We start from the raw sequence: 16,579 nt of genomic DNA on the forward strand, positions 1-16,579 counted from the left end.
TGTGCCGTGGTTGCCAAGAAAGCTAACGGCATATTGGGCTGCATTAGTAGGAGCATTGCTAGCAGATCAAGGGAAGTGATAATTCCCCTCTATTCGGCATTGGTGAGGCTGCATTTAGAGTATTGTGTCCAGTTTTGGGCCCCCCACTACAAAAAGGATGTGGACAAGTTTGAGAGAGTCCAGCGGATGGCAACAAAAATGATTAGGGGGCTGGAGCACAAGACTATGAGGAGAGACTGAGGGAGCTAGGCTTGTTTAGTCTGCAAAAGAGAAGAATGAGGGGGGATTTGATAGCAGCCTTTAACTACCTGAAAAAGGGTTCCAGGGAGGCTGGAGCTAGGCTGTTCTCTGGTAGTAGATGACAGACCAAGGAGCAATGGTCTCAAGTTGCAGTGAGGGGAGGTCTAGGTTGGATATTAGAAAAATGTTTTCCACTAGGAGGGTGGTGAAACACTGGAATGGGTTACCTAGGGAGGTGGTGGAATCTCCATCTTTAGAGGTTTTTAAGATGAGGCTTGACAACGCCCTGGCTGGGATGATTTAGCTGAGGTTAGTCCTGCTTTGAGGAGCGGGTTGGACTAGATGATCTCCTGAGGTCCCTTCCAACTCTAATATTCTATGATTCTAACCTATCAGATTTGTAGGTGAACTACTAGTTTATTCTCCATCTCCTGTAAGAGTTTTCTACTAGCTAGTGGTAATAGAATAACATCTTACAAAATTAAAATTTAGGCTATGTCAGAAGAAAATTTTCCAGACTGTAGCTGTGTCTACGCACAAAAGTTGCACCATGTTAACTGTATGAGACTAGTTCATGTAGTACAACCTCCCTGGTATGGATACAGTTATATCAGTGTATGTTTGCTTACTGATGTCCTATTCTTGAATGGGAAGAGAAATAAGCTATACCAGTATCAGGTACCTTTTTACTAGGGGTTGTACTGGCATAAGTATTTTGAGTAAAAGATCATACGCCTACTCAACATAGTTATACTAATACAAAAGCTGTGCACAGACCAGGCCTGAGACACATTATACAACGGCCTGGGAGGAGGACTGATGAAAACCCAATTATCTGAATCACTCAAACCTAACAAAACACCTTTGTGTGTGTGTGTGCGTGTGCGCTCACCTGCGCGCACACACAGTACTCCTGCTCTGACAGTAGTGTGGACCAGGCGACCTGACACCACTGGCTCTTACTGATCTTCTGTTTCTGCCATTCTAAAAAAGTTTCTGTGGCTGTGGACAAGGGATCTTTCCCTGCTTCCCCGATTACAGAGCCAAGGTATGGCACAGAGATCCCACCTACCCAGGCCTTCGTGCCTGGCGCTTAAGAACCACTTCAGGGGAGGTATCTTCTCTACATAGACACACAATTCTCAGTGTGAAGGGAAAGTCAGGGTGGAGGCTTTCCCCCTGCTCTCTCTTTACAAGTCCATTTTTAAATAAGGGGTTTGACCAGCAGTCTGTTTTACAGCTGTTTGCAGGTCAGGGTGTGTGCATATGCAGACCACATCACAGCTCAGATTAGCAACTCTGTTCCTGCTGCACAAACATAGGACGTGTCTACATGTAATGTCAGTGACCCTTGTCACTCATAGCTTACATAGCATGTTTCTGAAGGTCTTGGGTCCCCAGTAAATAGACCATAAGGGACAAGGGCATGATTGCTCACAGACACCATTGTAAACCTCTAATAATTACATTAGACTGGGTTAACTGTTCTTTTTCTACACGCTTCAATTATATAGTTTAATTGGGGGTGCTTAGCACAACTCAATATCATTAGTTTAATAGACTATCTGGATCCTTAAACAATTTAAATGAACAATGACAATCAATTATTGAAAATAACAGACACTAGTTTAAGAGCTGTTGTTAGACATTTGTCCCTTGCGCCTGTCTGTACAGTAGATGGGAGGGAAGTGAGAGACAGAAGAAGTAAATAAATGAGAAGGCTACAGGTAGATCAAAGGGTACTGAGGATACCAAATTAGCTCAGAAAATTGAAGTTTTAGTAATTTGTAATAACAACAGAATCAGATATGTTGTATTTATTGATTTTATCTTGAGAACAGAATTCACAGCCAAACAACTACCATGAGCCCTCTTCTCTCCAGTCCAGCCAAAAAGCACATCATGCATCATTCTGTACCATAATACAAACACATAGCTTTTCATCAGTAGAACACAAAGTACTTTGCAAAGGAGGGTAGTATCATTATGCCCATTTTACAGGTGGGGGAAAATGAGGCAGAGTGGGGAAGTGACTTGCCTAGGGTTACCCGGTAGCAGAACTGGGACTAGTATCCAGGCCGCTTGAGTCCTAAGCCGTTGCTTTAGCCACTCGGACGGATTGCCTCCCTGAATGTGTTGTTACAATTTCATGAACAAAAATGTCCCCTGGCCACTTGCGACTACATTCGGAAGCCTTATTTGCAACTTTTCTGTGTCTTTGTGTAATTTTGGACAATGGGCCCCTCTTTGGAAAGTCTTTTCTGCTCTTTCTCTGCCTTTTCCCCTGTTTGTAAAACACTTTTGCATGTTTATTGGCTTCCCTGACTTTCAGCATTTGCCAAACCCATGATTTTCAGTTACGGGTCTGATCCAGTGCTTACTGAAGGCAACAAAGATCTTTTCAGAGATTCTCAGGCCCTTAGTCAACAAACAGATCATGAAAGGTGCCAGACTAACAGCCTTGGGTAGACAGATCCTTTGTTTACACAGAGAGCAGGTACAACAGGAGAAGTAGCACTGCCGGCTTGCTCTGCCACACGCTCGCCACGTGCCTCCATCGGAATTCTGCCTCTTAGCGCACTGCCAATAAGTTTGCTCTTTGTGAGGGTGGGTATTGTGTGCCCGCTAAGAATAGGACTGAGATCCGCCAGCTTGTGCTTCATAGAGGCCACTGAACCCGATCAGTTTATTGCCCTATCACAGGGTAATACGTTTCGGTTACTAGGACTGACTGTTTCTGGATTTGAACTGATAGCCTACTGGCAAAGACTGTATGTGCCACCAGCCCCCAAGCCATCCACTCCCTACGGTTAGCTGCTTAAAACAATAGCTTAGTGCATTTTTGGTGGGAAGGATGGTTTGGACTCAGAGGCGCAAACAAGTTAACACATTCTCAGCTCATTCTCAGCCAACCCAGAGTAGCAAATTTACAGTAAATATGATATTTAAAACAACATAGCAGTGTGCTAGGTCAAGATGAGGCAGTGCTGCTCCACCCAGCGAAGCCGTGGGGAAGCTCCAGAGGGGATGCAGAATGTGTTTGATCGCTTTGCTGATACAAACATATTTTTTGGACCTGAGATTGGTTCCCCCCTGTGAACAAGGGGAAGAATCTGTGATTTAATCACAGGATCAAACAATACAGAATACTTTATGGGCCAGAGTGCCAGGGCCAAAGTTACAGCTGGGGTCTTTCAGTGCAACTCCACTGAAGTTACTTGTGCTAGGGCTGAATTTGGCCAATTGGACTTATCCCTCATGTATATGAATTTACAAGCAAAAGCTAAATATAATTTTTCTGTGTATTACAGTCTGTGGATTCACGTTATAATACATATCATGAAGTGCATCCTTTAGATATTGGCTAAGTGGTTTATTTAATAAGGTAACTGTTTAAGCTTCTTTTCTGTGCATTATGCCTTTAAATCTTTAAGGCTTCCTCTTTCTTCAGAGGCTGGCAGCCATCTCGCTTTCATTTCAGTGCAGAATGCACAGAAGCCTTTGTGTTCTCTCATGGAGACTTTACTTTTGTTCTTTCCTGGTTTTTTTACTTGGTTTTGTATATTTTAAGGCCAGGAGGGGCCATTATGATCATCTTGTCTGATCTCCTGCAGAACACGGGCCATAGAATTTCACCCACTAGTATCTTAATGGTCTCTTAATATAAAGTAAAGGTCATCCTTGCCTTTTGCTGATTGACTAGTCACTCCCACTTCACCCTCTCTTCTCTTTACTTCAGGCTCAGTTCATCTGCCCTCTGTGCACCCCTTCTTCTTGTAACACCTCATGTAATGTCCCTCTACATTCATTGTCTCTTGTCAGCTAATCTCTGCCTCCAATTTCTTTTAAAAAAAGAAACAAAGTAATAACAAGAAGAAGAATCAAGGGCCTTGCATGCTGTTTGCAAACCATCCCACTGCTCATTCTGCTTGTATGTTCTGTCCCTTTTCCCACTAACTTTGTCTCTCTGGTCTATTTAGATTGTAAGATCTTCAGAGCAGGGACTTTTATTCTCTGTTTGTACAGGACTTAGGACAGTGGGGTCCTGATCTTAGTTGGTGTCCCTAGACCAGAGGTCCCCAGCCTGTGGGGTACGCCCCCCTAGGGGCCCATGGCAGGGCCTGGGCCAGCCCCTACAGAGACAAAGAGGAAGCGCCACCCAGCCCAGCTTTGCCCCCATCTCCACTCCAGTCCTGCCCCCTGGCTGCAGCCCTGGGCCCCACATCCTGCTCCTGGCCACGTCCTGCGCCTGGGCCCTGTTCCTGGCCTCGTGCCCTGGCTTGCGGCCCCATTCGTGGCCCCATTCCTGCCACCTGCCTCTGGCCCCATTCCAGACCCCGTGGCAGCAGCTCCTGTTCCCAGCACCAGCTGCAGCTCGGGCCCTGGCTCTCAGCCCTGCTCCCGGCCCCTGACCGCGGCTGTGACCCCGCTCCTGGCCTCAGCTCCCAATTGCAGCTCCTGGGGCGGTGCAGACCGGGTAAAGGGGAGGGGCACAACCCCAAAAGTTTAGGGACCACTGCCCTAGACACTGATGTAATACAAATAATAATAATTCTGACAGAAAGCATATTATTGTATTGTCCCTTCTCCTGACACCAGTGTCCCCATTTTCACTGTACACCAGCATTGCCCTTTCCCTGAGTCATAGCAGACTTTCCCAAGTTTTGCACATTGGCTTCCTAGTGAAGATGAAATCAGTGAATAGTAGAGGTATATGCTGCGTGGAGCTTGTTTTATTTGCACATGTACAACAGCCCTGAAATGAGATGGTCAAAGAGCAATCAGGGCAATCCTTTCTCCTAGAAATCTCAGTCCCACACCAATGCCCTCTTCCTAGATGGCAACTCTGCCTCCAAAACGGGCTCCAGTCAGAGCCCCATGCAAACAGCAAACTCTCCTTTTGCTCCCACAGCTCCCTCCACATATCAACTTGCATACCCCAAAACTAACAACACAGCATGTCTTCCGTGACTAAAAACTTGCTTGCACATTAAGAAAAAGAACTCGGAAAGACTATGGTAACAGCACCACCTTGTGACGCCTATCATAATGTACCGACTGACTGATGTCAGTGTAACCTTAATCTTTCTGGTCTCCTCTTTTCTTCTCTCAATTCCTTCCCTGCACTCCCTCTAGTTCACAAATGTATATTTATCAGCTTCTGTTTATGATGTTTGAAATAAACATAACAGAAAGAGCTAGAGCCTGCTAAGTTGATGGGAATTTTGCCATTGATTTCAAAGGGAGCAGATTAGTCCCATGGTCTCTAGTGAAGGCGAAATGCCTCATTGTAAAAGAGAGCAGCTGCACAATGTATGGACAGGGAGGCCTGCAGTTTTCATGGCCCCCCCTGCAGAACAAAGCCCTTGGATTTTTTTACATTTAAAAAAAATTAAAGCTAGGAGTCAGCCCAGCTGTCAGTCAGTGTCACAGAAATTTGCAACAAACCAACAATTTCAATTTGATATCTCAGTGATTGGGAAGTATAAGATAGTTTTGTGATGGCTTTTAATGCTGGTTTGGATAGTTTCAGGATGCTTAGCCTAAAACAATTCATAGACGTCAGATCAACTGATTTTGGTATCACATGGTTGTATGCAGTGTGGTAGCTGTGTTTGCCCAGGATACTAGAGAGAGAAGGTGGGTGAGGTAATAGCTTTTATTGGACCAGCTTCTGCTGGTGAGAGAGACAAGCTTCTGAGCTAACACAGACCTGAAGAAACTCTTGTCTCTTTCACCAACAGAACCCACTTTGTCTCTCTAATAGCCTGGGACCAACATACTATAACCACACTGCCAACGTGGGATTTCTCTGACACATTTCTCTCATTTATAGCATTGTGCAGCGATCTGTTTGAAAAGCTGAATTATTCTGAGACCGAAATCCAAATCCTAGACCACCTGACTGCAAATCTAAGGGGAAATCACCCTTCCAAAGACATATGGCATGACGCTCAACTCCTAATGCTCTAGACTAGCAATAACATTTACATTTAGTATCTTTAGTCTGTGTCTTGCCTTTCATAAATTAATGCACTCACAATCCCCATACCGGTTGTATAAATACAGGATAAATGGATAGAGAGAACAGTGTCCCGTAGAGCAATAGCTATTTCCGATTTCAATTAGCAGCTTTTGTGTGGATGGATATGTGCCTTTCCGCCATGTTGGACACATTCAGCAATCAATGGCTGGATCTGCAGTGAAATAAGAATAACCATTAAGTCTTTTTGATTTTTAATGACTTGTAATTTGCATCCCACTTTGGGATTGCGCCTTACAACAAACCGCTTGTTTCTGTGATTATTCTTTAGCATCCCCTGGAGCCACTGTGCAAATCTCTAAATGGTCAAAGCTTAGCTCTTCTGCAGGAGAAAGTAGTCATTTTCAGCTGGATAGAAATTAGGGCAGCACCACTGTAGTTGAATGCTGCAGAAGAGACTAGGAATAGGCCTCAGTGTCATTTAAATGACAATGTTTCTTTTTCTTCTGATCCCCCAAATTTGAAATCTCTTTGTCTGTGGTGTGTATTGGGGGGATGATGACTAATTTAATCACTGACTTTTGGAATGACCATTTAAACTCATTGTCACATGTTGGGTAAGGGCTATATCAGGTAGATGCATTGCTCCAGGGAAAGCCCTGGGAGGCATTGTTCATTGGGGAGACAAAGGATCTCCTCAACCTCCCCAACATACAGAGATGGTACACCTGTCACCGTACCTGTTTGTAGGGCACAGTTTATCCTCCCACCGGCATGCCATTCCCACTGCACCTGCTGGTGCCTGGTGGCAGAGGCATAATCCCATCTACTCACTAGCCCTCCCTATCCCTTTGGCACTCTGTGTGTCCCCCAACAAAGAAGGTCCAGAAAAGTCACTGCTCTCCCTTCAGCTCAGAAATTGCAATTCTGCCTGGCCCTGTCTCCTCCCTCCCTAGGCACCCACAGAAGGGGCAGACACCATGGGCACTGGGTGTGTATTGCCCTCTTCCAGAAGGATTGTCCAGCATGTTTAAGTGTTTGTGACAGTGGGCCAGGATCTGATCTGATTTACGCTGCTGTAAATCTGCAGAGGTTCCACTGACTTGGAGTGGAACTCAGTGGAGTTTCTCTGGATTTACAGTGTAACTGAAAGCAGGATCTGACCATATGTTTTCCTGTAGTGACTGATGCTCACAGGGACTAAGCCCTGATGCCACTAGCTGATGGACTTTCTCTTGTGACTGAAGTGGAAGAGGCCAGTTTATGTTAGAGCTCCAAGTCTTAGTTTCTATCACTGATGCTGCAATTCAGTAGCTCAGCTGGCGATTTTGGAGTGTCTGTTGCTTGTTGTCATGGATTCCTTACATCACGTCTCAGAGAGCTGATCACCCCCTGGAAATGATGTCTCTGTCTAGCATCCCTGGTTAATAAAGGCAGGTAATTTCAGCTATTAAATAATGAAAGCAGATGGGAGTTTGACTTCGATAGCAGTGTTAATAATTCAGAACAACACTGATGAGATTCCAGCAAACTCTCCTGCAGGAGCCACATTCTTGTCTGATTCACTCTTATCTAACTTGGTCATTCATCATTAGCAACACGATCAGAACTGCTGTCCTGTAAATATTTCACAGATAAATGCTCATTACTTTCTCCATAGCTCTGCGGCCCACTATTTACTGGAAAAGCAGATTGGAAAAAAACCATCATTCAACCCTCAAGGCTTGAATGGTACAAAAATCCCCTTTTTTTCATCAGTTACAGACATCCAGCGGGTCTTAGTCAATGGGCTTCGCACTAGTGCCAGGATGTTTGTAATCAGAGATTCAGGCAGACAGAAGGTTGATGATAGCACAGCTCAGTATTTAAGCAGTGCTGTTTCTCTGTACACATAAGAAAGTGAAAACCATCATGGGAACTCTTGGTCCAAATTCAATAGAGGATAGGATTAACATTAATTAAAATGTTGACCTGCCCCCAGCCTTGCTCTATTAAGATCTGATGACACAATGAACTCCTCCATCATTTATTTCTTGCCACTGATTGATAATCACCTCTGAATGGAAATTTAGTAATATCGGGACAAATACATCATTTGCTAAATCTTGGAAGTTCTGGCAATGGAGAAACATACCAGTATTAAAAGAGGTATCTATGACAGTTCTATGGATGTATGGCAACCATTTAATTGAGGTCCCAATCCTGCAAAATTTTGCATATCCTTAACTTTATGCATGGCGAGTGCCTGAGTGACTTCAGTAGTGCTGTCCCAGTGCAAAGTAAAGTTAAGCATGTAGCAAAATTAACCTCAAGGTGAAATTGATCCTAGTGCAGAGGGTCAACAAAAGCTCCTCTGCATTACATACCAATAAGCAACTCAGGTTCCACATCAAGAATTTCATTGGGGCTTAAATGGTGCATAGGGCCTCGTTGCAGCCCTCTTTGCATTGGAGTATATTTTGCCCATAGAGAACATCTGAAAACTGCTTATACTGATAAACTTCTTCCCTTGGTAGTGCTAACCCTTGCCAGTGCTGGCTGCACACCTTTAATACATGTGTTTGTTTTCTTTATAGAAAGTCTCACTGTGTCTGTCTTTTTTTATGTATGCCTGTGCCCGCTTCAAGAAGAAGAATTTTAATACAATCTCCAAGCACCAGTTTCTCAACATAGCTTGCCTTTACTTTTGCTCTTAAGCAGCTGGATAGATTGTTGTTGGAAAACTGAGATTGTTGAGCTCAGCTGAGAAGGCATGGTGGAACCAGATCTAAATATTAGTCTTTAGAGACAGGTAATTTGTAATGAGGACTTATTTGAAAAATTCATCCTCTTTTTCTGGGCACAGAATATCATGAGCCGATCATGGTTCTGCTGAATTTGTTATTTGATGGGGGGTTTTTAAACAATGCTGATTGTTTGAAAACAGTTCAGTTCTCTCTGGATAGTGGCTATTTGTTGTTCCAGCTGTGGTGCTTCACTAAGAATAGTCAGATAAGTCACAGGATAGTGTTTCTGATCCCTGCTCGGATAAGTGCACAATATTTCTAGAGCAAATACTGATGCATGCAAAAATCACTTTGAGGTATGTAAGTATTCTTGGCCTCTGAAATTTGCTTTCACAAACATTCATGCCAGGAAAACTCTGCTAGGTTAGATGTTTGTGAGAAATGAACATAAAGGGAGTGTGACCATGAGTAAAGCAAACGTGATTTTACAGTGACTGAAATTTTTCCCACTTTTAGTCTATTAAATATTATTTGGATTATGGTGGCATCTAGGGGACACCAATCAAAAACCATTGTGCTAGGTGCTGTATGAATACAGAACAAAAAAGACAGTCCCTGCTTAGAGGTGCTTACACGCTAAGCATAACACAAGAGACAACAAATAGATACAACAGGTAGGGCGAACACAAGGAAACACTGTGCTAAAATATCCTAAGCATAATAATAGCCATCTGTGGACTGAGTTAGTCATTTCACATAAAGCACCGAGCACTAGGATAGCGTAAAGAGAACTGCCAGGCGTTATTCTGCCATTAAAGATTGCAGCTATTTCCTTCCACCTGGAGGTAAACCCAGACATTCTTCAGACTGTCATGGGTCATCCATAGATTTTAGAGGATTGTTAAAGATGTCATAGCACTTTTTGTCAGAGTAGGAGTGTTGATCCCAAATCCCACTGGTGGCTAGTGTAGAGTAACAGCCTCTCGCCTACAGAATTGGAGTTGAAACACGGAGTTTCATTTGGGTGCAGTTTATTCTTCATTACCCATTCTAAACTATCATATAGTCTAGCTATGCCCTGTTAAACCGAAGAAATTGCTCTCTGGTGGGAGGAGTGATTTGTCCAGTATATCTGTTTAAATAAGAGGCCTATCCTTCGGAGCACCCAGAAAGCCCATTGAGTTCAATGAGTGCTAGAGAGAGTCAACGCCTTTGGAATTTAGGCCACTTTTATTTAAGTTCCCAAATATGGATTTATGAGGCTAACCTTAGGCAGTGCCTGGTATGATGCGGCCCTTAAGTGCTACTGCTATAGAAATAAATAACCATAGGATGTCACACTAGGAAAATACTGGCCTGTAAAAGCCCATGTGAGGCCAAAACGTTGGCAAAAAGCCCGGTCTGCAAATGCTAAGAGCTTTTCTTAATACCTTGCTGTTTGAATGATTTCTGGGAAAGACAGATGGGGAGTTCAGGCAGAGCTACAGGTTCACAGGGTGTTCTCATTGCTGGTTTCTGAGCATGCCCAGCCTGTGAGCTGGCAACCCAGGCAACCGTTCAGCTGACAGTTAGCCACATCATAACAGAGTGTGTCAGGAGTCATTTTTTTTCATTCGCATGAGAATTTAAGCTAAGGCAAGGAGGACATTTAATTAGCAAAGATTCTGCAATGCTGCCAAATCAGAGACATAACATGGCAACCGAGTTAGGTCAAATGGGACGGCAAAGGCCACTTGTCCTTTTGGTACTGTGGACCAGTCCCTGTCCCGCCCTTAGTTTCTATAAGGTATTAGAGGGCTCGGCCCTAAATACGGATTCCAGAGTGCAAATGGCAGAGGTCACAGCAGGGTATAAAATCAGCACAGCCTCATTTCCTTTCCCACCTGGTTTCGTAGCTGAGTCACTAGGGGAGCTTCGGAGTGGAACCGTCACCTCTGCCCAGGCACTCCCTATGACGGAGTGTACTGAGCCACCGGGGGTGTGAGAAGGGAGTAGTCCCTACGCCTGGGGAAGCACAGGGACTGCAGCTGTGCCCAGGTACCATGTGGGAGCACAAGGGCAGGAGCATTTTGCCTCTTGTCCTACCTGACCTACCTCCCCTGCAGTGAGCAATCTGGCGCTGTTTGTAAATCCACACCACCCATGTACATATGTACAGATTTTTTGTCAAGGATCGATTTCTTATCCACCAATCTCAAAAACAGAAGCCTCAAATCAGGAGCTCTTCTAAACAACTCAGCCCCGCTCCCCAGTTCCAGATCTGCCCATAGAACTGGGCAAGCCTGAAAGAACAGAGGAAGTCAGTACCCCACAGTGGGCTCCTTAGGCGTCCTGTGTGAAACCCCACAGGTAATCATGCTGCCTTCTCTAGGGGTCTGACTAAGGCCAGGTCCACACTAGTAACCTTTGCTGGCATAGCAATGTGGTAAGGGGTGTAATTATTTTGTGATGTTTCTATATTGTCCAAAAGCCCTAGTGTAGACACAGTTATATCCACATTGCAGTGCTTTTATTGGTATAGCTTATTTCCAGTATAAGCTATATCAGCAAAAGTACTTTTTGTCCCCTGTGTGCTGCATCTCCACTAGGAGGGTTTGCTGGCATAGCTATACTGGTATAGCTAAACTGGTAACTTTTTCCTGCGTCATTGGCCCATCCCCTTCAACAACAAGAGGGAGGTGCCAAGTTTGACGACTCTCGTTTTGTTTAGTGGGTGTAGTGCTCATGGAATGTGCCAAGTTGATGGATCAGGGGAGTGAAATCCTTGTCTATTTAACTATTCAACAGGCACAGCACAGATAGTAGCAGTGCAAGCTTCTTTTGCAATGCCCACTGGTTGCCACAACCCCAACCGGGAGAGCCCCCATCTCTAAAGGGGAAATCCAGACCGTCCATCCAGTCTGGGCCATCAGACTGAAACTCCCAGTTAGGTTGCCAATAACAACATCACAAGTATCAAGAAGTGAAACCTCAACAACTGAATGGGAAAAGGATATGTATTCTGGCTGATTAGAAGTGGTGGGGAGGTGTTTGAGCGAATCAAACCAAGCAGTTGGGAGGAAAGCTTTAGTTAAATATTCCACACCCCGATCTCTTTAACTCAGGTCTGAAAAAGCTCTCATCCCACATCTCTGGTCCTACAGGGAGACTTCTAAGGGGAAAAAACCCAAGGAACTCAAGACTTTATATCCTTGATTTTCCTAAGGTTAAAAAAGGAAGCAGAAAAAAACCTCCTGTCTGGAAAAAAAATCCAAACCAAAATAACAATGTAGAGGCACCCAATGATGCGAAAAGAAATCTCACCAGCACTGACAGCGTGTTGTTTGCTTGTCTAGGGAGTCATGAGCTGGAACAGATGCAGCTCATTCTGGAAACAATCCCTGTTGTCCATGAAGAGGACAAAGAGGAGCTGCTCAAAGTGATGCCGACTTTCGTCAACAGCACTTGGGAAGTGAAAAAACCTTTACGCAAGCTGCTCCCGGAAGTGAACAGTGAAGGTACCGTAGCTTTAAATCACACATTGATCTGGTTTCTCTGATCCTCCTGATTTTAAGACCAGATATCATCCAGTGGGCTATACAAGAGGATCCATCCCCCAAGCCTAAATACGGCACCACGGAGCTGCTGGAGACCTGCTCTCTCCATGAAAAATCCCCTCTATGATGCATCTTGACCCACCCACCCCCTCGGCAGCTAGGTTCCTATGGTGCCCCCAGACCCTAGACTCCCAGCCCCATCAGAAGGAAGGAATCACATCAGGACACGGGAAAATGTCTTGAGTTAATGCTACCTGGATCAGTGTTATGCTGGGGAATTGCTACAGGTTTGTGGGAGATGTTGAAGGGGGGTGGCTGGCATGCATTAGCACACACTTTATCCCCTCCATGTGGAGCACACATACAGACTTCCCAGAGTCTGGGAGAGATGGGGATCATGTCACAGAATTGGCACTCACCCACCTTTCCATTATGTCTCAGCTCAGATCACTTCGTTCCCCCCCAACTTCTGCTGGTGGGACGGGAGAGGTGTGCTTGGTCCTAAGTGAGACGTTTTGCCTTAATAACCTTGCTACAAAGCAGCAGGGCAACACTGTAAGAGTGGACACCTTACTTTTCAAAGGTGTCATACTGGCAAAGTACGTCACGTTGTCCTCCATAATGGCTGGTGAACACTGTTTTGGCTGCATTCATGTGTTGGCTCTGGAGTTGTTATTAATGTATTGACCCAGAATTTGTCCCCAAGCTGGGATAATTTTCTTGTTTCCCTTCTTCTTGGACAAATACAATTGTGCACAGTGAGAGAATAATTCATTTCTTCCATGTAGATCTGAGATCCCTGATACCCTTTTACAGTACCCCAAGGCAGGACTTTTTCCAAACCCATGGCTGGTTTTTTGTGGGTTTCGGGCAGGAGGAGTATTTACCTTCAAGACTTCCTGGCCTGGAATGGCTGGTAGAACTTCAATCACTTCCAGCACAATCATTCCCTTCTATGGTTATGGGGCCAGCGAAAAATTACTTCTATCTCGGTGCCTGAGTGATGCAAGCGATGCTGCCATGGTGGTGATGTACTTTCTCTGTTCTCTTTGCTCTGAACACTGGGCTGGCAGTGTGACTGGCATTCCATACGCAAGGTCTACAAGATAAAAATTGCTTTTATGTGGGTAAAGAGTCAAAACAGAAACGTGGGTGTGTAGATCAGTGGGACTCTTAATTCGAGTAGCCCATTATTGGTCCTTATCAACAGTGATACCCATCAACCTTCATTATCTCAAGTTAAGGTCAGGTTCCAGGCCCTAAGTACTGAAGGGATTTATTCTCTCTCACTAGTTGTGAAAAGAAATGTCACTGGCCAGGCATACATCATTTATTGACATTTTCTTGCCTAAATGACTTGAACTCTGAATGAATTGTCTCACCATGTTCCTTGTTGCAAGCCAGTGACCTTATAAGACTATTGATTCCTTCATAATTAATTAATGCAAACAGTTAAATCATCCAGTGAGACAACCAGGTATTAGTTAATATTTACACACTGGTACAGCAGGTATCACCATTCCCTTCCTTTGTGATTAACTTAACTTTTCTTGTGAGTACACAAAGAAACCCCCAGATCAATATTTTTCCAGATGAATTGGGATATTTACAGCATTGTTATAGGTACAGTATGTTAATATTTCCTGGATTTAGGGATAAAAACATGATCTGACAGAAAAAGTAATGCACATGTCTATGTTTATTATTTAAGTGCAAGGCCATGGCCTGAGAATCCTCCCAATAAAGCAAATGTCTTTAACAACAGGAGTTGAAGTTTTCACATACCCTCTGCAAAAGAAAGCATAAACAGACCAAAAAAACCCAACCCAAGGCCTCATAGATGTTTAGACTGTATTTCGTATGCACTTTAATTGCACTGTAGCTGCTCTTACATCAGATGTGTTTATGTAGATGTAAAGAGTTCACACTGTACTGTACTGTACTTTCTGAAATAAATTATATGCACATGGAATTCTTTAAATGATAATGGGCAGAATTATTTCATAGCCTTGATCATGCCAGGCACTTCAAAAATAGCACTTTTCATTTAATTCCACCTCCAATGAACAAAAAAATGTTACAGTCAGTTTACAGCTGTCCCAGTTTCCAGCTATGAGGCGAGTCCATAAAATGGATTTGAAAGCAGGGAATCAAACACTGGGTCACACATCCAAATTCAGCAGATGTCCCTGTTAGCCGTGTTTCTACCCTGAGGCACTGAGTGAATTATAAAATCTTGAGATAGGCCTAATCCAGGCACCCAAAACGTAAATGGAAAAAGTCCCATTGATTTCTGTGGAAGCTGGCCTGAGACCTTAGTATGCCACAATAGCATTTTAGGCCCTTATCTTTAAATTGGATCTGTACTCAGGTACAAAGATCTGCCTGCTGGATCAAAGCCTTGACTCTCAAATTTTCTCGGCGATGTAATCTCTCTCTGCCATACCTCCGTTTTGTTAAATGAACTCTGAACTGAAAGGTACAGTACCATTCCAATGCATGCCCATGACCCCCAATAAGGATAAGACTGATATATATGCATCAAGAACAGATATGCCTCAGTATTAGATGTACATAGCACTTAACCTTTAACTCCTTTCTTATCTTAATGATTAACATCAAACAGAATCAAACAGTGGATTCAGGAGGCTGTTCAGGTTTGCTTTGGGGGAATTAACAGACCTGTTTCTTTGCGGTACACAGCTATTGATTTTCTGGAGAAGATCCTGACTTTTAACCCCAGGGATCGATTAACTGCAGAGATGGGTTTGCAGCATCCGTACATGAGCCCCTACTCCTGCCCTGAAGATGAACCAATTTCTCAGCATCCGTTCCGGATTGAGGATGAGATTGATGATATTGTACTGATGGAAGCCAACCAGAGCCAGATGTCCAACTGGGACAGGTGCAGTATCCATGACTTAACAGGAGCCACGAACTCCTTAGTCAGGCAAAACTCCCACTGACTTCATTTGGAGTTTCTCTGATCCATTATTATATGAGTCAATAATACATGCTCTAGGAAGGACACGGATCAGTTATTATACAGCTGGTCTTTCTAACCCAAATCTGGTCCCACTGAAGTCAATGAGAATTTTGTCCTTGATTTCCAATGGGAACAAGTTTTGACTCTGCATGTGTAAATTATTGGGTTGTATTCTGCTATCAGTTATAGGAGTGGAACTACATTGACTTCAGCTCAGTTACAGCTGTTTAATTTAAAAGAATTTGACTCTCTTTCTCTATTTTCTATTTCTTGATCTAAATGCTGTAATACTAATTCAGGTAATCTTTGGGACCAGGAGCACTATATCTGCCACCTTTCAAGCTGCATAAGGCCACAGATACTGGGCCTGTTGTAGCCTGACCTAGCTAATGGAAAAAGCTGAAAGGTTGGTTTGCTGCAGAGCTCCCAAAATGGCAACACGCTCCCACTTTTGCAGGTCTGAAATGTGGCACTCCCCACCTCCTGTGCTTTGCAACTCCCAGTCATTGGGACACTCCATTCCTCCGCCTAAGGCTGGGCCGCGCAGCCTGACTGAGTTCCTATTGCACTATGGCTGTGTTGCCACAGATGGGTGGACGGGAAGGATGGATAGGTCTGGGCCTGACTGGACCATTATTTTTAAAATGTACCTGGGAAAAAGGTTCCTCCCAATTTGCTCACCAAAGTACAGGGTATATTAAGGGCACATGGATGATGGCTGAGTGTTTCCTCTCTTTAGAGCACACCTAGAATGGAGCTACCTGCCAGGGAGAACCCAGTATTTTGAGTTGCGGTCAATTAAAACGTCTTCCCTAGATAATTGACATTTTCTCAGCTAGCAACTGACTTGCCCTTTCTGAGCACATCAGGGGATTTACTTGGCATATTCCCAAAGAACTTAGTTTTCATTCAGTCTCATGCTCCACTCCTTGGAAAGGAATAGATACTGATCACAATCTAGCACTCTGGAGGCACTAGGAATGGCGGGGAGGGGTACATCTCCTTAAAACAATCAGGTTGCCTCTATGATTAACGAGCTTTCAAGGGTCTTTCAGCCTTAGAGGCTTATTATGTCCAGATCATGTCCAATGCATGTAAATATCAGTTT

General features: G+C 44.1%; 1 protein-coding gene across 2 annotated transcripts in view; it reads left to right on the plus strand.

Moving 5' to 3' along the window:
* MAPK4 (mitogen-activated protein kinase 4) overlaps positions 1-16,579 on the plus strand; it is a 154,252-nt gene that overhangs the window by 124,690 nt on the left and 12,983 nt on the right. For both annotated transcript variants that reach the window (XM_067545403.1, XM_067545404.1), the window contains 2 exons: positions 12,285-12,446; positions 15,189-15,390. In XM_067545403.1, the coding sequence (XP_067401504.1) occupies positions 12,285-12,446; positions 15,189-15,390 (364 nt within the window). The remainder of the gene's footprint in view (positions 1-12,284; positions 12,447-15,188; positions 15,391-16,579) is intronic.

The sequence above is a fragment of the Emydura macquarii genome, unplaced genomic scaffold (assembly GCF_026122565.2).
Source record: "Emydura macquarii macquarii isolate MOO-44397 ecotype Brisbane River unplaced genomic scaffold, CSIRO-AGI_Emac_v2 contig_1045, whole genome shotgun sequence".
Taxonomy (NCBI): Eukaryota; Metazoa; Chordata; order Testudines; family Chelidae; genus Emydura; species Emydura macquarii.